Below are 23,729 nucleotides of genomic sequence, written 5' to 3'. Positions count from 1 at the left end.
TTTGTAGGGAATCTTTTTTTAGTATTACTTGGATTTTTAATTATTATTTATTTTTATAATATACAATATAGAGACATTAAGTCGTAGAAAATGTCATAAATCTAACTATGGGTAAAAAAAAGTGTATTTTTCTGTGTACATCTTAGCGACAAAACAATTATATATATTACTAAGATTGCTGACTATTGTTACCATTTATTCAGAAGGATGTTGTGATTATCTTTTTCTTAAGCTAAGTCAATCTACATCAATAATGTTATTTAAGTTGCATTTGTGTATGCTTTAGTATTTAAATAAATTGATTTATATTTAATTAGATGATAATTGCTGGAGCACGGAAGAATTCAAATGAATGATTTTAGCAAAAGCAGTCGGACGGACTACTATAGTGAGTCTAGTGACTACTAGAGTCGAGGTGAGTGGAGATTCTCCTGCAGAGAGCCGGATGAGAGGACGTCCGGTTCAGAGGGCGTGAATATCCTAATCCTACTATCATTATGCCTTTGTAAAATTATTGAAGTTATGTTATTCGTGTGATTTCATATGCTCACTATGGTATGGATTTAAAATACATGGTACAAAATTAAAAATTATTTTTATTTATTTAAATTTGTATAAAAAATTTATAAATTAAAAGAAGGTTAATATCTAAATTAACAAAATGAAAGGAATTTTGTTGTGATTCATATTTTGTGGCGGAACTATCTTAAATATGAATCTTAATATATATATATTTTTTGAAAAATCTTGATAAAATATTTAATTTGATTTGAATAAAAATAAGTTCGAAGATTGAATATTATATTTGATTATGAATGAGATAAAAAAAAATCTTAATTTGATAATGAACGTGATTTAAATTCGAATCAAATTAGAAGATAGATATACAACGATTTCTCAGGATCCAATTGAAGCTTCAGTCTCAAAAGTTGAATTGATATCTTTGTGAGATAATATGGCATTTGCATTAATTAAAGAAGGATAATGAAATATAAATAATAATATTCAAACGCTAATAATTAATTTAATTATAAAAGATAATGTTTAACTCGAATTATTTCAATTTTAATAATATCTGACCCACCTAAGTTTATTCGTTTAAAATTGGATGAAACCTTTGTTATTTTAAACGATATCATACAAAAAATATCGTTCTATTTTCCTTTTACAAGAAAAATCATCTTAAATTTCATTGGCAACGATTATTTTCCAACTCACATAAAGATCGATTATCGCAATATTATTATAAAGTATTTATATGACTTTCGCAGGCGTCAAAATCCAGTTTGAATGGAGAGGAGGATGCTTCTGCGAAACGGGACTTGAGCAAATCGAACTAGCTGAATTCATTACGGTAAGGGTTTTAGCATTTACGAATCAATAATTCTGTGGCAAAAATGGCGGCAACTTCATTAGAATGAAATGGCGGATGAAGATGATATCTAACTGTCGATGCAGAAGCTAATAAGTACCGGAATAAGCAGCTAAGCTCTGGATTACGACGACTTCCTCCAAACCTGGGAAAACAAATCGCCTACTGCTAACTTGCTTGAGATACCTGAAATTTTGGTAAGGTCACTACAGCTTCCTTCGATTTGATGTCATATATACGTGCGTGTTTATGTATCTGTGTATATATTAGGCATTTAGACTCGAAGGCTATTGGAGAATTTTCCTTTTTCCTTTTTTTGGTTATACTTTTAGATGTGGAGAGGGCTGATATAGATAGAGAGTTTGAGTTTGTCATGGGGTCGAGTAGCATTTGCTAAACAGCTAAAACTAGTGATTACATTATCGAAGTTTAACTGTAGTTTTTGGCCAAAGGTACAATAAATGAATCTCATACATGGTGAAATTCAAATTAAGATTATGGGAGACCTAGTTAGCTGTAAGCGTTTCGCGGTGTAATTTTGAAACGTGTTTGTGTTCCTAAGGACTTATCTGCTACTCTATGGATTGGGTATCTGGAATATTCATATTGTGAATGGAGGAGGGAATTATAATGGTAGGAGTTAGGGTTATGAATTTTAGATTTTCCTTTCGTTATTATGAATTTAAGGTTTTCCTCTGTTATTAATCTTCGGTGTTTGACGCCATTATAAATTTTAGCTGGTATTGCAGTAGGCAATTCTCGTTGAAATGACGTTCTTATCTTTTTGTTCTTCTGAGAAGTTTTTAGTCCGTGTGCTGAGCTCATTAGTTAAAGGGAAAGCCTAATTCAACATGTGAATGGGTCAAAATCACTCTGATACGTCGACTTAAGTAGCATTTGTAATAGTGAAACATCTTCTCAATTGCTAGTCCCTTACAACATCTGGCCTTACTACCGTTTTAGTCTTTATGTTGGATTTAAATTAAAAGGTACAATTGTTGTACACAGTGCCTCCCATACGACACTGATCCCCCCCACTCCCTCCAACAAAAGGGGGGAAAAAAGAAGAAGAAAGAAGGAAGAAGAAGAAGAAGAAGAAAAAGGAAAATAATAGAGAGGAACAGTAGGAAAAACTAGAGAATGTAAATGATTTAGCTTATTTCCTTTGACTTATCTTTGTATTATGAAACTTACCATGTTTATCTGCGATCCATCTTTCTCCATGCTCTCACTCCCTTCAAACGGCTTTTGCATGTATCGGGAACTATTGCTCATTTCATATAAAAAAGAGGAAAGAAAAACGTCCCATGAGATTGTCTGTAACACTTAACCACCAGAGATTAATTCAGTGTTTAAAGAGGCAAACTTCAATTGTAATGTCTATAAATTCATGGGTTCAATCGCAATAGCCAAATTAGTTAGGACATAATACTCTATAAGTTTCCTAACCCTAAATCTTACAGGGTCAAGTAGTTATTCTCTGTGATTAGTTGAGGTATGGGCCAATGGTGGATGATTACCCCCTAAAAAAGATCACTCCCTTACATTTTCTTCGACAAATGGTCATTTGTATATAGTAAATTACCTAAACTTTGCACTTCTCATTTCTCTCTTTCAAGTATCTCTTTGAAAGACAATTCCTTGTGTTTTTTTTTTGTCTTTTAACCTCGTACGTATCATGGTCAACCAAAGCTCCTTTTTTAACACTTTTGTCTTGTGGGGATCTCTCTCTCGGGCTACAGTTTCACTTTATCAAGATAATCATCTATTTAATATTAGAAAAAAGGTCAAGATTCTTTCAAATTCATTTTATGGATATCGTTTATCGATTAATTTGAATTGTCTTCTTATTCTTTAGGTCAGAAGGTATTCTCATTGTTGACAGTCCCTCAGTGGAGGAAGGTTGATTTTCAAAGATGCCATCTCTTCAGCTGTTGCATTTAACCAAACATCGTGACAATATTCTTGCTTCAAGGAGGTATCTCTGGTGTCACTGCGTCTCTGTCTTGTGAATCTCTTTTGCACCTAAGTTGATTTCATTATTTTGATTCTTCGATAGGTTCTGTTCTCTTATGCTCTCATGTATGGTATTTGTCTGTTCTCTAGCTACAGAAGAAAGAAGATTTATTTGCTTGGAGTTTGTTTCTTAAACTGTCTGCAATTTTATTTTATTGAAAGTGTTTGTTCAACTGTATGCCTAAAAGTTCCACTATTTCAACTAAAAAGCATAGATATGAAGACCTAAATTTCAAATTATCATTTTATTTACGACCCTGCATCTGGAGGTGAATGTGAACTATATGAATGGGAATATACTTTGTTGATACCAGGAAATTTTTGGTGTCAAAAACATAGAATGCTTGCTGGAATTTCTGTAGTATGCCTTTTAATTTCCGCAGTAATCAAATTTTAATATGTTGACGAAGTTTAAGGCAGTCTATGTATTTGCTTCTCCGTATTGAGATTATTTAATAATCTAGTTGCAAACTAGGCAAGCTTACATTACCCTTTAGGTTAGAAATTTTTATGATCTTGTTATATGTCTTTTGATGTTTGGACTCTTTAATCAAGATCCACTTCTCTTCTCATAATGTATCTATCATTTTATATGCACCAAAACCATCTCGTTACTTATTGATAGGAAAACTTTGCTATTTGCCACTGGCGTTGTTCTTGTTGGTGGGACTGCTGTATATTTGCAATCGCGGTGCCGTAAAAAAAAGTCTTCCTCTTTTGACCATTACAATGGGCTTGATAGTAACGAAGAGAGGTCTATAAATTTGGCAGCCGAAGGTAGTAAGATAAAGAAAAGCACACAGAAGAGCGATGGGCTGAGGTCACTTCATGCACTTGCCGCTATTCTTTTGTCTAAGATGGACAAAAAGGGTGCTGGGGATCTTTTATCTTTACTGGGTATAGTGGTAAGCGCAAGTTATATATATTCACATGTGATGTGATCACAATTGTCAATCTTTCTTCTTCAATTTCTTTTATTTTCTTTGGTAAATTCTTCTTAAAGTTACTGATAGCAAACTTATGTAACCTGTATTCTGATAAACCATTGAGTGCAAACTAAATATTTCATCTCTTTTTTCTCACTCTTTCACTTACATGTAAAAAAAGATAACTCAGATACCTTTCAGTGAAATCAATGTTTTAGGTTGCATTATGTTGAGCAAATATGGTTTGGATCATGATGGTGGGTTCACTGCTAATCCTGTGAGAATAAGATCATATTAATCCTGGATGTTGGTTATTCTTTGTAGAAAATTTTGTGCCAACCATTTAACATAGAGGTCGGCGATAGGAGAATACAAGCTTTTGGAATCATGGTTCAGTTGATAACAGACCTCTTAAATCCATTTCCTCCGAACTTTAATAAATCTCTATTGAAAAGGAGGGGAGAGTAGTCAATTTGTTTGATACATAGACAAGGCAATGGAATCTTAATTTTACTCTCTTTTATGATAATTCATTTGGAAGAATTCAATTTGTCCTCCTTGGAACACCTTTGTAGCTGTTGAATGGCTTCTGGTACTGGTGGATATCCTTGAAGAGAAGATCTAGCCTCTGGGAGAAAGGAACAAAAGGAATTTTACGAGAGTAACCTCAAATGTAGTAGGACCAAAGCTTTTGGTTTGGGGAGGTAGGGGGAGGGGAGATCTTTTGCTCAGCCAGTTATTATTACTTGGTTACTGAGAGGGCGAACTTGGGTGAAAAGGGAAGAAAGGGGCTCTTTATAGTCGACTATTGATTGGGTATATACCAATATGATTACCAAGTTGTTTTTCCATGATGGTTGGTATGCCATCTTGAAGGCATTAAGAAGAGTCACAAATTAAGGTTGTATGTTTCAAGGTATTAAGAGATCATAGGTAGGGATTCTGTGTGCAGGTTTAGTAGTGAGTAGTGATGACTTTGAGTTCAATTTTCCAATTGTTCATGGGCACAAAAAGGTATCTAACAAGGCCTTTTGTTCTATTCTTCAAGAACTTAATTCACCCTTAAAGAAGCCGTCAGATGAGTCTTCTCCCCCTCTCGTCAACACAAGATGAGAAGAAATTTTTTCTTCTTTTCTAAAGGATTGTGGCAATGAAACCTATGAGATTATTTCTTGAGGTTGGGCTTTTGGCCTTTGGTTTGTTCTTTTCTCGTTGGAGTGCATTTGTCTTTGGCTGGGCTGAAGTGGTTGTTGTTGTTTGTTTTGCTTATAGGTTTTCAGTTATTGGGTGAAGTTGCTTCTTCTTGTGGTTTTCTTTGGAGTCGAGTTTGGCATTGATAGAGCTTTTGGTTGTCTGTTTTATTCTTTGGCTTTGTGGTATTCATGCCTTTTGCCTTGGTCAATCCTGCTTTTCTTTCCTTTCTGATGTGATGTTTCAAGCTAGTTTGTATGGTTTCTGTTTGAAGCTTCAGTGGTTTGAGGAGCTTCTCATTAGAGTTTCTGCTTGGTTTGAAAGTTCTCTAAGAGTATTTGGTGTTTTTATCTTCCAGTTTTGCAGTGTTTGTTGTCTGTTGGCTGTTCTTAGGTTCCTTTATTTTGTTTGGTTTCTTTTCAGGCTCTCTTAATCCTTTTATTTTTGGTTTTCCTTCGGGAAATATGTTTTTTGTTTCTTCCCTTTGGGAGTTCGTATCTTTGAAATTTTTTTCTTACTTTCATATATCAATGAAAAGTTTGTCTTTTGTTGAGAAAAGAAAAGTAGATGGAATTATAAGATTCATGGGTAATTGAAGGGAACCCCTTGATATGAGAGATGAATTAAGATTACTTTCTTTGTTAGTATGGAAAGAAGAGTAAACAAGTGGAAATAAATGTGGTGAGTGTACATAGAATTCCAGAAAAACCATAAGTCCCCGTTTTCTTACCACACACACAAAAAAAGAAAAAAAGAAAAAGGAAAAAAGGAGAAAAAAGAGAAAAAATGAAAAAGAAAGAAATAATATATTTCTTTGTGATGACTGATCTGTATAATATCTGTTGGAAACACTCCTTTTGGTGGTTTTATGTGTTCATGCTTGTTACCATCTATGCAGGTATTACGAACTGCTCTGAGCAATAGACTAGCAAAAGTACAAGGATTTCTTTTCCGTGCAGCATTTCTTCGACGTGTTCCATTGTTTCTACGTTTGATTTCAGAGAACCTGTTTTTATGTTTCCTTCTCTCAACTCTTCACTCTACTTCGAAATACGTGACTGGGATCTTAAGTCTGCATTTCAGGAAGATATTAACACGACTCATTCACACTCACTATTTTGAGGTACTTTTGGATACAGTTTGTTGATATTGATCAAATTATTACTCTTTGTATTAACTTCCGTAGATTTATTATACTGTTCTGCATATTTTTTTAATGTCATTCTACATTAGTATATTTTTTTTGTAGCTTTTGATGAAGGGGGATTTTTTTTTTACTTCCTCAGTTTTTTTAAGTAAAAGAAGACTCAAAGAAGGGATCGGATGTTTGGTGGTTTAATCTTCACATGAGCAAAAGAGATCATAAAAACACCCTCCACATAGTCTATTAGGAAAAGTTTATAATTAAAAACTCTTTGGGGTTGGAATTCTACCGAGTGGAAAATGCATAATAATGTCAAATGCCTATCTCATACAGCAATAGGATAAGGACAAACCAATTTGAACTTTTTCCATATCTTGCAATTTTTTTTTTTCCCATTTGATAAGGACAGGCCAGTTTGAACTGGTTGGAGTCGAAGATGAAAGAATATGGGGAAGTAGGCATGGTGCCCTGGGATTCCTTGGTGAGGAGGTGTAGAGTGGTGCAAACAGACAACTGTGTGAGAATCGAGGATAATTCAAGAGGGAGTGACGCTGGTGACTTTGGAGAAATGGAGATTGAAGATCTTTCTCATTTCTATTGAGGAACTAATTATAAAGTAGCTGAACCAGATAAAGTAATTGCAAGCTAATTATAAACCCGAAAAAAATGAACTACCTGACAGCTGAGGATGCAAACATAGTCCCATGTTGGGTGAAACCAGTTGCAAATCCAGGCCGGCTTTGTCCGAAAATGGAAAATATAACATAATGGTAGGTTCATGGTCTTAACATTGACAAACAGCCAGCAAAAAAATAGTAGTAAACTAATGGCACCTAAGTCATGACTACTAATAGGAATAGAACCACGTCTTATCCTAGCTAATGCTACATTCGAAGAAAATACACTATTTCTTATTGTGATATTGATTTTGCTTCACAAGTGTCGACTATTATATACAAAAATTGAAGAGTTAATAGTAACTAGAAACCCAATTCATGATCTCTAATTTGAACCCCATAGATTAGTTTAAGTCAACATTTAACTACAAAAGAGAGTAAACAAAAATCTAGATAAATAATTAATTCCAAAATTCCAATAACCTGCTATGTATATTATGAAAAGTATCACCCATTAACATTCCTTTAGTAGGAGCATATGCTAATTACTCGTGAAATAAAAATGTCGGTTAATTTATACATACAAAAATAAAGATAATTAATCAATTCCTAAATTCCAATAAATTACCGGAAGTATCACCCATTAACGTTCCTTTAGTAGGAAAATATGCCTAATTGGTTGTGAGATAAACATGTCAGTTAATATATACATTTTTAGCTCTATCATATTGCGCGGGCATTACGAGCAATATTAATTACTGCCTTGATATCACAATAAAGCTTCATTAGATTACCTTTGCCAACTTCAGTTCATGTAATATGATAAAAACCTTACAAAATTCACAAGTCCTTTAGGCTAGAGTTCTAAATTCTGCTTTAGCATTTGATCTAACCTCAACTAACTGTTTCTCATTCCATTTTTTAGATAGGAAAATTTCATTGATACAAATGAAATTACTAGGGGGCCAATGGAGATGCAAAAAGGACTGATTGTTCTCATATTATCTGGGGTTGTAATACTAGGAATGTAGTTTTCAATACCTGCCAATTTCACGTGATGAAATCCTATAAGATCTAGATTCCAATCAGCCGTCTATTATGGTTCCGAGCTAATTACCAATTCTTCTTCTTTTCTTTTGTATTTCAGAATATGTCATACTACAAAATATCTCATGTTGATGGTCGAGTGACCAATCCTGAACAGCGTATTGCAAGTGATATACCTAGGTTTTGCTCAGAATTGAGTGAGCTTGTACAGGATGATTTAATAGCAGTTGTTGATGGTCTGCTTTATACATGGCGCCTTTGTTCTTATGCCAGCCCAAAATATGTCCTATGGATTTTGGTAATCTCTCCAGTTGAATTTTCTTGTTTCAATGTTGGTTGGTAATGCCTTTCATTTGACATGTGAGATTGTAGATATTTTCTAGATTTTAGTTTAAAAATTTGAACTTAAGAAGTTAAGCTGAAAGAGATGCTACTTTACAGGGCTATGTAGCAGCATCTGGAACTTTGATTCGAAAATTTTCTCCTCCTTTTGGGAAACTAATGTCTAAAGAACAACAGTTTGAAGGAGAGTATCGACAATTTCAATCTCGTTTAAGAACGCATTCTGAAAGCATAGCCTTTTATGGTGGAGAAAGAAGAGAAGAATTTCATATTCTGCACAAGTTTAATACTCTCGTTGAGCACTTGAAAATTGTTCTTCATCAACAATGGTGGTTTGGCATGATTCAGGACTTCCTAGTAAAGTATTTTGGTGCCACTTTTGCTGTTATTTTGATTATTGAGCCTTTCTTTTCTGGTAATCTCAGACCAGACTCTTCAACTTTAGGGCGAGCAGAGATGTTGAGCAACCTTAGATACCATACTAGTGTTATAATCTCATTATTTCAGTCTCTTGGCACTCTATCTATTAGTTCAAGACGTCTCAATCGTCTCAGGTATTATTTAGCAATATATTGTTTTGTTAGATACTGTACTTCTGTTCTTAGTTGATGAAGTATTTGTTTGCCTAAATATGAAACAGCCTTTGGATAGCACGGTGGTGGATGTATGGATGAAAGAAATATTTGTTATTAGGAGCAAGTTAATCCACATCTCAAGTTATTTATTTGGTTTCATTCTCTTTCGTCTTCTTTATTGCAGTGGTTATGCTAAACGGATTCATGAGCTGATGATTGTATCCAGAGAGTTGAGCATTGAATCTTCTCAGCCAGCAACTGAGAGTATGAATTTCTTCAGTGAAGCAGATTATATCCAGTTTTCTGGAGTTAAGGTATGATGAATTAGCTGAGATTAATTCCAAATATAGGTACCGCTCATTCCATCTTAAAATTGAATTTGCCACCAGGTTGTCACTCCCAGTGGTAACGTCTTGGTGGATGACCTGACTCTTAAGGTTGAACCAGGATCTAACCTACTAATTACAGGTACTCTTTCCAACCAATAGTCATCTTGCTTATTGTTGATTATTTATCAATTTAATATGCATTGTCTGCCTCCTCGCCTCTTTAAATTACAGTTTCAGTGGCTCGTTCGTTTGTTTTAGGAGAAGGCAGAATCTTCTGCAACTTTCTTTTTTGGAGGAAAAAGAAGAATAATCCTTTCAGTACTCATTGCTTTTATTCTAATAGCTTATGAATCTCAGTGAGCAGATATTTGTTTAACATTAATTTTTAATAGCTATGGATGCTTTATCGCTACTATGTTCCTAAAATAAACCAGATGCCAAACATTTTCTAACACTCTGCTGCTGATGTTGTTTGAAATACTGAAACTTGTTATTTTGTGCTGAAGGTCCAAATGGCAGTGGAAAGAGTTCACTTTTTCGAGTTCTAGGTGGTCTTTGGCCTCTGATTTCTGGACATATTGTTAAACCTGGGGTTGGCTCTGATCTTAATAAGGAAATCTTCTACGTTCCTCAGAGACCATATACTGCTGTTGGCACCCTGAGGGACCAGTTAATTTACCCATTAACTGCAGATCAAGAAGTTGAACCACTCACGCATGCTGGAATGACAGAATTATTAAAAAATGTTAGTTCTTTTTTTTTTGGGTTGTTTTGAAAATAAAATGTTAGCTTCTTTTTATGGTATTTCTTTTGTATTTTTAATCTTTGACTTTAGTGATCACCACACTACTTTTGGCATTGAATGCTGGAATTCTGTTGCTTACTGTAAAGGTTGACCTTGAATATTTGCTGGACCGTTACCCTCCTGAAAAAGAGGTAAACTGGGGTGAGGAACTATCTCTTGGAGAGCAGCAAAGGTTGGGAATGGCCAGATTATTTTATCATAAGCCTAAGTTTGCAATTCTTGATGAATGCACAAGTGCTGTCACAACTGATATGGAAGAACGGTTTTGCTCTAAAGTTAGAGATATGGGAACATCATGCATAACAATCTCGCACCGCCCAGCCTTAGTTGCATTCCATGATGTGGTACTATCCTTGGATGGTGAAGGAGGTTGGAGTGTTCATTATAAACGGTTAGATTTCAGCAGATAGTACTGTCAACTATTTGTTTAATGTGAAAAACACAGATATTTATTCATTTACTTCCTAGATAATCCAGGCAGGAGGTTCCACAAGGAGGGATCAATTCCATGAGACCCAAGACAGACCGTCAAAGTGATGCAGTTGTAGTCCAGCAAGCATTTTCCAGTCTTCAGAAGGTTGAAAAGTTGTCAGAACTGTATTCCATTGGTTCATAATGTCTTCTCCAGATAATATTGCTGTATTGGAAGAACTCACGATTCTTCCTTTTCTTTTTGGTTGTTGTTTAGGCATCTAGTTTCTCTAAGTCAGATGCAGGATTATACAATCCAAGGTTGATATCAACCTCCCCTCCTGCAGATAGTATTGCTACTTTTCCTATCGTTCCTCAACTTCAAGGAACTCCTAGAATATTGCCCCTGAGAATAGCTGCAATGATCAAAATACTGGTTAGTCTCTCATAATGTTGAACTTACGGAACTGCCATTTATACAGGCTGCCAACTGACCAACTAGTAACTATACGGAACTGCCATTTATATAGGCTGCCAAGTGACCAACTAGTAACTATACTAAACCTGAAATTAACTAACAAGTGTACTCAGATGTCTATCAAAACAGTAAATCAACAAGCTCACTACGGAAAAGTACTTGGACTACTAATATATATATATATACAAATATTGGATTAGTTCAATGCTCACTGCATCAAGAATATATTCGAAAATGTAAACTTAAATGGGAAATAGATTTAAAAAGGACGGAAGGAAAAAACAGACTAGATACCATTAAGAGCAGAATAGGCTCCAAGTTTTTCCGTTCTAAATGAGAGATTAAAGGCCGTTAAATATTCTTTCTCGTCATTTATGAGCATTACTCATCATTGATCTACTTTTACTACAGGTGCCCACATTATTTGATAAACAGGGAGCACAGCTGCTGGCAGTTGGTTTTCTTGTTTTATCTAGAACATGGATATCAGATCGCATTGCCTCCTTGAATGGTAAATTATTGTGTCATTGCTGAAACATGGGTTATTTTATAAAATTTTCCATTTCATCGGAGGAGAATCAATTTCCACAGGAACCACTGTAAAGTACGTTTTGGAGCAGGATAAGGCATCCTTTATTCGGTTGATTGGAGTTAGTGTCCTACAAAGTGCAGCTAATGCAATTATTGCTCCTTCTCTAAGGTAATTTCTTAGATTACGCAATAAAATCTTAAGTCTTGTAATGAAATTCTTCGAAGAAAGATCTTCATCTCTTTTATCTGCTAATTTTCTTTATAGAGATAGCCATAACACAGACTGAAAGCCATCAGATGTTCTTATTTGTTTGGCATCGCGGAAAGCTCTTTCAATTTTCTTTTATCCAATGTTTATTACCTTTCCATGTAAAATATTTACATGCTAAGGCGGCATACCTATATACTTAGTTTGTGTTACACTTTGTGGATATCCTTTATATTTTCGTGTATAATGTGTCTGTGTGATGTTTTCCTTATTGGTAGATGGTCATTCTTCAACCTTGTACACACTTATTTTCTTCTCAAAATTCAATTCGGTACTAGAGCAGGGAGAGAACTTTGACCTTTAGAAACCCAGCCGTCATTGTCATAATCTTAGGGACCCAAGGATCACCCTGAAATGACAACTCTACTTTCTATGGTATCTTCGCTTCCAAGTGACCACCTGACCAGTTCATCTCATCTTTTACATTCATATTTTATTTCTTATAGGAAAAAAAGAATTGCAAATGGTAGTTTCTCTTCTATTGCAAGAAAAAGAGCCATTAGATTGACGGGTGCACTTCCTTCCCAGTCTGTTCTTCATGTTCTTGAATTAGCCTGTAATCTCTTATCTGTTGGCGAACTTTATGGAGATTCTAATTGTTGTGTCACATCCTTTGAGTCTTATCATATCTTCAACATCGTGACTCAGGGAAGGAAATTGGGAGCTAGGATGCTTGAATGGTCTTTACTACTTCAACAAAAGTTCTTTTATTTATAAAAATAACTCAAGGTTTTAGTAGTATTGATTCTCTTTCTGTTCATGCTTTGGCGGGTCATTCAAGTTTTCTCTATCTCAAACATTTTCTTCCAAATTTGGTAAAAGATGTTGATTTCTCTTCAGTTAACTGTGAAAGTTGCATTTTGCGAAAAGCCATGAATCCAAATATTTACTAAAACCATGCATAGCCTCCAAACCATTTTACTCAATTCATAGTTATGTTTGGCTTCTAACATTTTGACTCATAGTGTTTGTTACTTTTCTTGATGAGCACACACGTCTATCTTGCGATTACTTGATGACAAATAAATCTGAGGCAAAAGATCTTTTCAAACATTTTTATGATATGATTAGAACTCCAAACTAATATCAGCATTTTACACTAATTAGAATCTAATATTTCAATGCATATCGGAGTAATTTTTTAAAAGATAAAAATATTGACATTAGTCTACTTGTCGAGATACTCAACAAAATGCAATTGCTGAATGGAAAAATAGGCATTTACTTGAGGTGGCGGACGCATAATGTTTTCTATTCTTTTTCCTAAGCTTAAGCTTACAGGGGAAGGTGTACTCACAACTACCTATTTGACAAATCGGATGACTAGTAAAGTTTTGAATTTTAGAACACCCCTTGAATGTCTTAAAGCTGTTTTTCCAACTTTTTTTTGTGTGTTGTGCGTATATTATCATTCATATTTATAAGATTTTTTCTTATTGGTAGATGACCTTTCTTCTATACAAGAAAATCAAGTATTTAGTTCTTATAGAGAACAAATACAATTATTTTATTTTTCTCCCCAAAATTCAACTTTTAACTCTAAATAAAATACTTGACCAAGTAGTCTGTACGATCAAGCGAGTTTGTTAGCGAGTGAGCAAGTTTGCTAACAATAACAACAATTGTCATTTGTAGATTCCCGTCCCTTAAGGGACACCAAATAAACGTTTTTAGATTCTATGATTAGGATATTTACATGATTACACACTAATATTATTGATATTATATTACTTTTAAAGTTGGTGGGTATCTGTTTATCATGCCCAAACCTGTTGTTTACAGCCTACCACGGCTCATTTTAAGGGCTTTGTGAAGCTCTTTTTCCAATTTTTTGAACATATTCTATCGTTGCCGAACTTTGTTGTATCTTTTTTACCTACAAAATGACAACTCTTATATGTTTTACTTTCCTTTCATTAAATTTCGTTTCTAGTTTCTTATCTAAAGAAAAATGTCTCAGTTTTATTTATTTAATTCAAATTTAGACACTGATATACTGTTAAATAACAGGCACTTCACCGCAAGGCTAGCACTTGGTTGGAGGATTCGGATGACGAAGCATTTGCTGAAAAACTATATGAAGAACAATGCATTTTACAAGGTACATGGGTTATTAGGGGTTTTTCCACCCAGAACAAATTCTCTAGTTGTGAAAAAGTGTTAATTCAATCAAGAAGCATGAAAAGGTGTGTTCAGAGTTTCAAAGTGTGGAATACATAAAAAATTCTTTTTCCAAAGCGTATCCCTCATATATTGAGAATCCCTAGCCTCTAATAGAAATCTCCCTTATGGATTTTGAGATTTGCAAGCCTTCAAGTGTCAGAAGAGGGAAGAATTGTCATATTCCAGCCCGTCCTTTGTATTTTTCGTAAAAGGGGCATTTCTTCTTGCCATCCTTGCTTGGAGGAAAATTCTTTAATTATGAATCAATTGAAGAAAGATGTACAAGACTTTTAACACTCTCCAATCAAAATGCTGCCTTGCTGCCTTGCCACCTTCCCCTTCACTTATCTTACCTCTCAACAACCATTTCGTCTTCACTCTTTTGGATTCAGTTATAGGTTTAACAGGAGGAGTTATTCACTCTGGGGTTGACTCTGAGGTAAGTTTGAGTAGTGTGGAATCAACCATTCAACCAATGGAGTTCAATATGGAGGTTGATGTTCTTGAAAATTCTTTTCTAGAAGTTTTGACTTATTATTTTGGGATTGTGACATGAAGGCTGCTATTCCATATTCACCTCAGCCAAATTTTCTCCTTGGATAGAGCTTGTGGTCTTGAGAATCGTGAAATTCCTCCTTTGGTTCAAGAAGGAAACCACATCATGGTTTAGCTTTACAAAGTTTGTTTTGTTTTCTTGCAATGGGTTAATAGTTCTTGCGAAGCTGAAGAATTTTTCGAGATTGCTTTATGATGGGTTTTAAAAGGTTATTTTCGTTGGTTGGTGGCCATTTCTTGGTTTTCTTTAGAAGATTTAAAGTAGCTATTGGCTTTTATTGTTTGGTGGTGGCTTTATTCATAGTTTCATGATTCATTTGCAAGATTTCTAAGTCTTTTAGGCGAAGTATTTGAAAAAGTTTTTGGTTCTTTAAATAGTTATTTCTTTTCATGGCTAATCTTTATTTGGTTGTATTTATCTTTTTTTTTTTTCTTCTTTTTCACTCCCTTTGGAGTTTGTATCTTTCGAACATTTACTCCTAGAAGTTGTTTATGGTTAAAATAATAATAATAATAAAGCAATGTCGAAGAGCTTGTTTCAGTTGCTGCACATTAATGTTTTAGTTAGGCTACTAAAAGTTTGACCCCGTGAATTCTATTGCGTCTTGTAGGTCTTTTATATGTCAAGTAAAAGCATTGATGCAGATCAGAGGTTAACCAATGATCTCGAGAAGTTGACAACTGACCTGTCTGGGCTAGTAACTGGGATGGTGAAGCCATCTGTTGATATTCTATGGTATGTGAAGTTGAGAAGTCCTTTGGTAACAATGTCAACAATTTAAAGATGGGTGGGAATGTGATGGTTTTTTTTTTCTTCCGTAAAATATTTTCCTTGAAAGTGTGAAGTCTATCTCAATGTGTTTGTATTGTCAAGCTGAACAAGGTCCTTCACAGATAGTAGCTTGGTTGTCACAATCCATTTTTATTGAGCTTTTAATATATATATATATATATATATATATATATTTTATTGTTTCCACGAGTGTTTAAACTAGCTTTAAGGACCTACTCACAAGATAATCACCTAACCCTACAACATATAGATGTAAGAAGCTCTTAGGATTTTAATATTTGGATTAGATGGTGTCAATCTACGTATCCTAACAAGTGGCCACTGCCAGGATTCAATCTAGTTTCTCAAAGTCTCTTAAGTTCTTCTCATGGTCGTTAAGTTTAGGGGTTGAATATGAATGAAAGAATTCAGATAAGGAATACAAGCTTCTTCCTTAATACAAATCAGTACAACCTTTGCATAAGAACCTTGGAGATTGTTATCTACCATTTCCTCTTTTTGTTTCTTAGCCTCCAGACCTTGCCATTTTTGAGGCTATGAAGGAATTTGAAACTATTATTCTCCACAATATTCTTGTGTCGAGTACTATTAGGATCAGAGAAACACTCAATTTTTATTCCATATTTGTCAAGTTGCTACCAACACCAGAATGAGTAGGCTAAAATGAGTGACGGTCACTTTTCCTCCCAAATATCATGGAGTTTGCCGTTAACTTCAAATGATTTTGAGGAATTTTCTAGCTAAAAAGGGTGTCTCGTAGTGCTTCCTGTACACAAAAACATTACTATATATATTTTTAGCTTTCCATGGCAATATACTTTGGGTTAGTAGACTTTTGTCTTTTATAGTCTGGAAGCCAGTCTTCTTTCACCACATATGAATATCACGAAAGATTGAGACCATTGTAGGCAATTTTTCCATTGAGGGTATGTCTGATGATAGTGAGTATCATCCCAGCAACCACAATTATGTGATTACAGCTGCTTAATGCCTAAGCATCGTTGACTGAAATTTCTCTCATACTATGAAGTTTGATACTGGAATAGTAAGAAACATGATGTTCATATAATGGAAAAAATTACACATGTACTGCCGAATCAAATAGTAACGATAAAGGTTAGGCTGAGGTTGTCTAGGCCTATTTTAATCTTTCAACAGTAAGGTTCTTAGTAAATAATAAGCTGTGTTATTTTCTTCCCTGTTGTGTAAATTAATTTTTTTTCTGTTTCTGCTGCCATGTTTCAAGGTTCACTTGGAGAATGAAGATGTTGACAGGTAGGAGAGGAGTCGCCATTTTGTATGCTTATATGTTGCTGGGCCTTGGTTTTCTAAGGATGGCTGCTCCTGATTTTGGTGAACTAACTAGTCAAGAACAGAAACTTGAGGGAACCTTTAGGTAAATAATTTATTTTTATTTTTATTTTTTTAATTTGCAATGTATGCTGCACATTGAGGATGACTCACAAGATCATGAATAAATCAGGTTTATGCATGAAAGACTCCGTACTCATGCGGAGTCTATTGCTTTCTTTGGCGGTGGTTCTCGAGAAAAAGCCGTAAGTTTTCTGAACTCTTCATCCTGTTGTTTAAATGTTAGAAGCTATTTTATTGAAGGCAATGAAATTACAAAAAGAAGCTGGAGGAGTTCCTAGAACACTTTCTGGTTAGCTTTTATGGAGTGATGGAGTTGTAAGGGGAAAATAAAAATATGGGCTATTTTGGAAATCTATTTTGAGAACTGGTTTTTGTTTTTATTATCAGAACTCATTTGAATATAGTTTTCTTCTGTTTTCAAATAATAATTATGATTGAATGACTTTTAACAACAAAAGTTATTGTGCATATTGAGACCATTATTCACACATTTATAGTTTTGAAAGAAATAGCAATTTCTATATTCTAAAAAGCAGGTCCTTTGTGAGAACGTTCAAGAAGAATACGAGAAATAATAATTTCGAGAATAATTATTGAAACATGGCTTTCTTTTTAAATTTTTTCCTCTAAAAATAAATTCCTGATGCTGCCATTTTTGTTTACATTTATAGCAAGGCTTACCAAAATTTTAAATCAGAAAAACTGGAATGTTCGATGTTCCACAAGTTTTCCCGACTTTGTTGTGCTGCTTGGGAGAAAAAAATTCTATTATGTTAGTTTGTTGTCCTGAGTAAATGATCACCTTCGAAAGCAAAAACGAAATTCCAAGGAGGATTTAGAAATTATGATGGCCTGTTATATTTCTTAAAAACTGTAAAATGACACTATGTTTGAATGTAACCAAAAACAATGGCATGTTTTAGGCTACCAGTGCCTAAGAACTTGGGAGCATAGAAGTAGGACGTGACAGTCAAGCATCATAGATTGGAAACCATCTTTGTTACAGAGTTTATAGACAGAAAGATGAATGCAAACCAACTTGTCATGTGAGCAATACAAGGAAATTATTTGGCTATGTTAGAAAGGGAAAGAGCTCCAACATCTTTGAAAACCAAAAGACATGAAATTTTTGCACCTTGTTCTGTTGAACCTACAACATATAATTTAATTCTTTTGGTTTAAAGCGGGTTTTCCTTATTTTTCTTTGTTATGCAAGAATATTGGGATAAAAATGTAGCTAATATGTTACTAACTTCAGGCACGGTTTCTATTTTGTCTTTATTTTGTTTTACGTTTTGGTCTTTTCATTGGTAAGTTGACTCGGTATATATGTTTATTCTATATATATTTGTGCATGCTCATCTTGTATGCTCTTGCTATCGAACCATTCACAACTAAATGTATCAGTAGGATCGATTCACAACTAAATGTATCAGTAGGATCCTTTCTGACTTTCTCTATTATTTTGTGACTCATCCCTTAATAGAATGAGTTCTTACATCGCTACTCTAATCACAATGAATCTCAGTCAGCAATAAAATTTGTTTTTCGTGTTAATGAGCAGATGATTGAGTCAAGATTTGAGAAGCTTGTGGACCATTCATTGTTGAATTTAAAGAAGAAATGGCTCTTCGGTATTCTAGATGATTTTATCACGAAGCAATTGCCTCACAATGTGACTTGGGGTTTGAGCTTGTTATATGCTCTGGATCATCAAGGTGACCGAGCCATGACTTCCACTCAAGGTAGCTGACTGTCACCTAGAATTTAATTGTAGGAATAAAAACACTTCCTTTCTCTCACCATAAAATTTCTCAGGTGAGCTGGCACATGCACTACGATTTTTGGCATCTGTTGTATCACAAAGCTTTTTAGCTTTTGGCGACATTCTTCAATTACACAGAAAGTTTTTTGAGCTCTCTGGTGGTATCAATCGAATATCTGAGCTCGAAGAGCTCTTAGATGCTGCACATTCTGGTAAAATTTTCTTACCTCATCTTCAGTTAGATTGCCAATGTTTTGATATTCTGATTAGTTATGTTATTTATGCCAAGAATGTTTTTATGTTAAATGCCATATAATGCCCTTTGGTGGCAAGTTTTGTGATAAAGTAACTGGTGACCAATTGAAAGATTTTAAAGTAAGCAATTGAAGTAATTTTTGTTGGATAAGGTAAATATTGTTCCATTCATCGTATTTATGTTTTTTTCGCTCCTTGTGACTAGTGCCTGTGATCCATTTTGGTTTATGCAGTTAAACAGTAGGAAATTTAATTCATTTTGAGTTTTTACATTCTAACAAGTTTCTACATTCAAATGATAGATCTTTTCAAGATAAGTCTCTTCATTTTGATTCTTTTTGGAATTTCGTAAAGAAATTGGCTTCTTGGTGGGCCTCTTTTACCTTTCAAATCCATTTGTGACTACAGACCTTTGATGATTATAAGTGATTGGAAGGCTCTTATCATGTTAGTTTGTTTTGGGAGGGGTTTCCCTCTACTCCAGGCGTAGGCCCTCTCTCTTTTGTTGATATGAATATATTCACTGTTTTTTTTTCTATAAAAAAACATTCTAATAAATTTCAGAAAAATATGAGACACAAGTAAATCATGAGTGCTCATGTCTAAAGTGGACAATATCATACTGTTATTAAGATGCGAGTCCCTTGTCCCTAACATTTAAATAAGTTTTATAAAAATTGAGTGAGCTAGTTGATAGTTAATTAAACCACTTAACTAATTCTAGGTGTATGTTAATGATAGCTATCTTATCATCAGTAATTAAGTTGCCCTCCTCACATGAAAAACGTTAGCAATGAAAGAATTTTATTTGCCTACATATCATTCTTTCTTTGGAAACCAGGCTTTGGAGCTAATTCTTATGCGAGCTTCCAACAATTTATCAGCTTCTCTGCAACCAGCCTCCTCTTTCATGTTCAGATCACAACAACCTATTTCTTATCATATACGTTGCAAAACTGACCTATATTCGAGAATTCAAGGATATCACATTGTTCTTACTATAACTAATCTATTGTGATAAAAATTTTGTGAACGCCAATTCTTTAATTAATCTTTTGTAAATTTAATAAGGGTTTACATACTGATTTCGTCATCCAAATTTTTTATATTTTGGCCACATGCTACATTTTAGTAATCATTGAGAACAGTCTGGCGGAATATGAATTTCTGTGTAGTTCGTAGTACTCTTAGTAATTAAAAACTGGGCATTGCTACTTCCACCAGTGAAAACTTAATTCTGTTCTTGTATTTATTACTGGAAAAATTGCAGTTACTAGAGGATCAACGACCAATAAGAGGGACTTTCACTCCGAAGATGTTATTTCATTCTCCAAGGTGGATATCATTACCCCAGCACAGAAGATGTTAGCCAAGAAGCTGACCTGTGACATTTTACCGGAGAAAAGCCTGCTGGTTACTGGTTAGTAAAGTTTTTTTCCCCCTTTTTGGTCTTGTTCTTAATCTGTTATTTTTGTCTCACAATCTTCCCAAATTTTTAAGGTCCAAATGGGAGTGGAAAAAGCTCAGTTTTCAGAGTTCTTAGAGGTCTTTGGCCAATTGCAAGTGGGAAACTCACTAAACCATCCCAAAATATCAAGGAAGATCAATGGGGTTCGGGTATTTTTTATGTTCCTCAGCGCCCCTATACGTGCCTTGGAACACTGAGGGATCAAATAATATATCCACTATCTCGTGCGGAAGCAAAAATGAAGGCATCAAAATTGTATGCTGAAGGTAAATTTCTTGCACATTTTCACTCTGCTTTTTAAAGAGTTCAAGTTCTATAGTATTACTTTATTGTGCATTAGTATCTCATATTTGAATCCTATAGTATACTCATCTACTAAGAGTGAAATACTTTGCTTGGGTAACTGTTTATATTGAACTTATGCGAGGCTTGTGTCAAGACACTTATTAGATGTCTCAGATGCTTGGACATTTGAATAAAGTTTCAAATTTTAAAAAATTCAGTGGATTTAAGGGAGAGATATAAGGACTATGTATAATGGTACATGTACTAATTGGTCTTTTTCTGAAAAATTTTAGCGCATTTAGTCATCATGAAGATGTAAGAGAGCTAGACTCACTATTAAGTAATTATCACTCGAAAGTGTGGACAGTTTGAAAGGACGAGAGTACAAGTTTTAAGGATACGGGGAAGCCTATATATATATGTTTCATATACCAATGAAATACTAGTTTATCTCTTAAAAAAAGGATAAGGAGAAGCTGCAAGACATTTGGGATGTAATTAAGTTTGTTGTCTGTAATGGAGGCCTTTACCCAAAAGAGCAGACAAGATTATATACGTGTATAAGGTACAAATATGATGACAGGTCATGTTTTATAAAGTAGGTCACATGGTTGTTAGTATATCAGTTTGTTAAATATATTTACTTCTTAGTAAATATTTATTTCAAGAAACTAATCACATTCCTAATGGTGCAATTAGCAATATGTTCGAGAAGAATAAATCCAAAATTAAATCAACAATTTTCTAATGATTCAGTAAATATAAGGAAAAGAATTTAAAATCAATTAGTTTAAGGCACTCGTATGCTTCAAAAGATTAGGTTTGATACTTCTACTCTCAAGATTTATTACTCATCACCTATGTTTCTTTATGTTGATCAACTTTTTAGGATAAAAATAAGTGAAATATTGAATAAAAGACCAGGCATATGGGTTTAAGTGTCCATAACATGTGTTCACAAGTGCATGTGTAAGCATAAGACATGTACTTAATGTGCTTATGACTGTTCAAAAAACTATTTCAGGAAATTAATTTCATTGAGTGATGGCTCTAAAATGGGTGCGGATGAACTGAAGTTCGTAGTTTGGAAAATATTTGCAAAGAGTGCCAAAAAAATCACTGGAAAAGAGTTGAATTTTAATGTTCAGAAATATGCCATTTCTATTTAATTATGACCCCCTTTGGGCTCAAGAAGTAGTTGACAATCTTATGTATTGCCGATTCCATTCAATCTTAATCATCTGTCATTCAGGTGGAACGTCTGTGGATAATCTGGATGTGCATTTGGGAACTATATTACAGCATGTTCGGTTAAATTATCTTTTGGAAAGGGAGGAAGGTGGTTGGGATGCAAATTTGAATTGGGAAGACATTCTTTCCCTTGGGGAGCAGCAGAGGTTGGGAATGGTGAGCGGCTCTTAATTTATTTCATCTGTGAGCTTAACTATCTTGTAAGAACTTGCATACGGATCTCTTAATTAAATTTATATTATGTTTCAATTAAAGGCACGCTTGTTTTTCCACAATCCAAAGTTTGGCATCCTTGATGAGTGCACCAAGTACGTTGGCCAACTTTAATTTCTCCCTAATCAAGTCTGCATATGTTTTACGTTACATAATCATAACTAATTACGTCTATGTTTATCCAGTGCTACTAGTGTAGATGTTGAAGAGCACCTATACAAGGTTGCAAAGAGCTTGGGCATAACAGTGGTTACTTCATCACAGGTTAGTGCTCTTCCATGACAAATATACCACGAACAGAAATACTAAAATATCTCTATTCAGTTCAGCACTTAAATATAATGTTCTACTCAAGTTCGTTTCCTTTGGCGATGTTCAAGGCTGACCATTGCTCTCAGGAGTGGTATTTTGAGAGTTCCTCTTACTGTTTCCTTCTCGTATTTTTTTCCAGAGACCTGCTCTAATACCATTCCATTCATTAGAGCTACGACTCATTGATGGAGAAGGTAACTGGGAGCTTCGTTCAATTGAGCAGTAAGGTATGCAGTAGTAGTCCAACTGAATTTACTTGGATTATTTCATCATGACAGCCTCTTTGTGGAGTACCATTATTGGAGAAAAAAAATGGCTCTCTTCTGTATAGATATTTATATTGGACTAAGAGGGTCCTCTATAAATAATATCATACAAATGGTGTATCATATGTAGCTCAGGAGATGAAAAGGGAAGAAGCCATTTATTTATATCTTTCACTGAACTGTTATGATAGCAGGTAATAAGATCTGAGCACGCAAGCAGGTCATAGGTCTTTAGGATAGGGAAATTATTTGTACATGATTTTTCATTTAATTCAATTAGCTTGTAAGATCGGATGGATTATCATATTTTTATGATCCCCACTGAATAAAACGGGAAGTGATCAATATTTCAAGTGTTTTCAATGATTATTGAATAGTTCCTTGTGGCCCCTAGATAGGAGTTTTTCGGCCAAGAACAACTTCTATATCCCTCATGTCGTAATGTTTTGCACAAATGACTTGTGAAGAGAGCTCTAGCGCAGTTGGAGATCGTGTGAACTTCGGGTTTTTCTTTGAAGTATGCAATGCAACAATAACCCGGAGTTGCCAGAATTTTTTGTACTAGTAGCCCTCAAAGCAATCTACGATGGTAAAAGTGAAACCTTCATTCACTTTAGCATTGGCTTTCCTTTTTCTTTTATTTTCTTTATTCAACTCGTTTTTCTTTTAATGACATAAATTTCAGTTCCTTTCTTCATGTCTTCTGTGGATGTTGTTATCCTCTGCCCCGACAGTGTTTGATGAATTACCTTTTAGGACGAATGTGGAGGCATTCTTTTGTTCCTTCGGAAGAAATGGCATGTTTGTGTCTGAGTTACAAAATGGAGATTCGGTTTGTCTTATGCCCTGGAGTCTTGAACACTTTTGTGTGTGTAACTTCGAAATTTGAATTATTTTCTTGTGTAGTTTTTTTTTTTTTTTTTTTTTTTTTTCGGGGGATGAGACTAGTTATCAAGTTTATGATTGGTACTTTCTTG

At 34.5% G+C, this 23,729-nt stretch overlaps 1 protein-coding gene across 1 annotated transcript; it reads left to right on the top strand.

Moving 5' to 3' along the window:
- Positions 1 to 1,170: 1,170 nt before the first annotated feature.
- Positions 1,171 to 23,444, top strand: LOC111447558 (ABC transporter D family member 1-like). The gene is made up of 27 exons (XM_023086792.1): positions 1,171 to 1,354; positions 1,459 to 1,569; positions 3,231 to 3,350; positions 4,014 to 4,293; positions 6,404 to 6,628; positions 8,414 to 8,611; positions 8,755 to 9,209; positions 9,415 to 9,544; positions 9,620 to 9,698; positions 10,066 to 10,304; positions 10,451 to 10,755; positions 10,842 to 10,941; positions 11,053 to 11,211; positions 11,665 to 11,764; positions 11,845 to 11,953; positions 14,063 to 14,153; positions 15,382 to 15,506; positions 16,810 to 16,959; positions 17,047 to 17,119; positions 18,502 to 18,682; positions 18,756 to 18,914; positions 20,228 to 20,377; positions 20,458 to 20,691; positions 21,963 to 22,117; positions 22,217 to 22,269; positions 22,360 to 22,438; positions 22,626 to 23,444. The coding sequence occupies exons 3-27, from the start codon at positions 3,289 to 3,291 to the stop codon at positions 22,710 to 22,712; spliced, it is 3,978 nt and encodes a 1,325-aa protein (XP_022942560.1). The 5' UTR covers positions 1,171 to 1,354; positions 1,459 to 1,569; positions 3,231 to 3,288; the 3' UTR covers positions 22,713 to 23,444.
- The last annotated feature ends 285 nt before the right edge of the window (positions 23,445 to 23,729 follow it).

Source organism: Cucurbita moschata, unplaced genomic scaffold (genome assembly GCF_002738365.1).
Source record: "Cucurbita moschata cultivar Rifu unplaced genomic scaffold, Cmos_1.0 Cmo_Scf00009, whole genome shotgun sequence".
In the NCBI taxonomy this organism is placed as follows: Eukaryota; Viridiplantae; Streptophyta; class Magnoliopsida; order Cucurbitales; family Cucurbitaceae; genus Cucurbita; species Cucurbita moschata.
Note: the sequence above shows the minus strand (reverse complement) of the source record. Positions and strands in the feature narration are given on the sequence as shown.

Excerpts from the sequence above, each read along its gene's own strand:
- LOC111447558 (XM_023086792.1), top strand. The coding sequence starts at position 3,289 with ATGCCATCTCTTCAGCTGTTGCATTTAACCAAACATCGTGACAATATT. Across the intron at positions 11,765-11,844 it reads TCGCATTGCCTCCTTGAATG|GAACCACTGTAAAGTACGTT; the intron begins GTAAATTATTGT and ends CAATTTCCACAG. Across the intron at positions 20,692-21,962 it reads ATCAAAATTGTATGCTGAAG|GTGGAACGTCTGTGGATAAT; the intron begins GTAAATTTCTTG and ends TCTGTCATTCAG.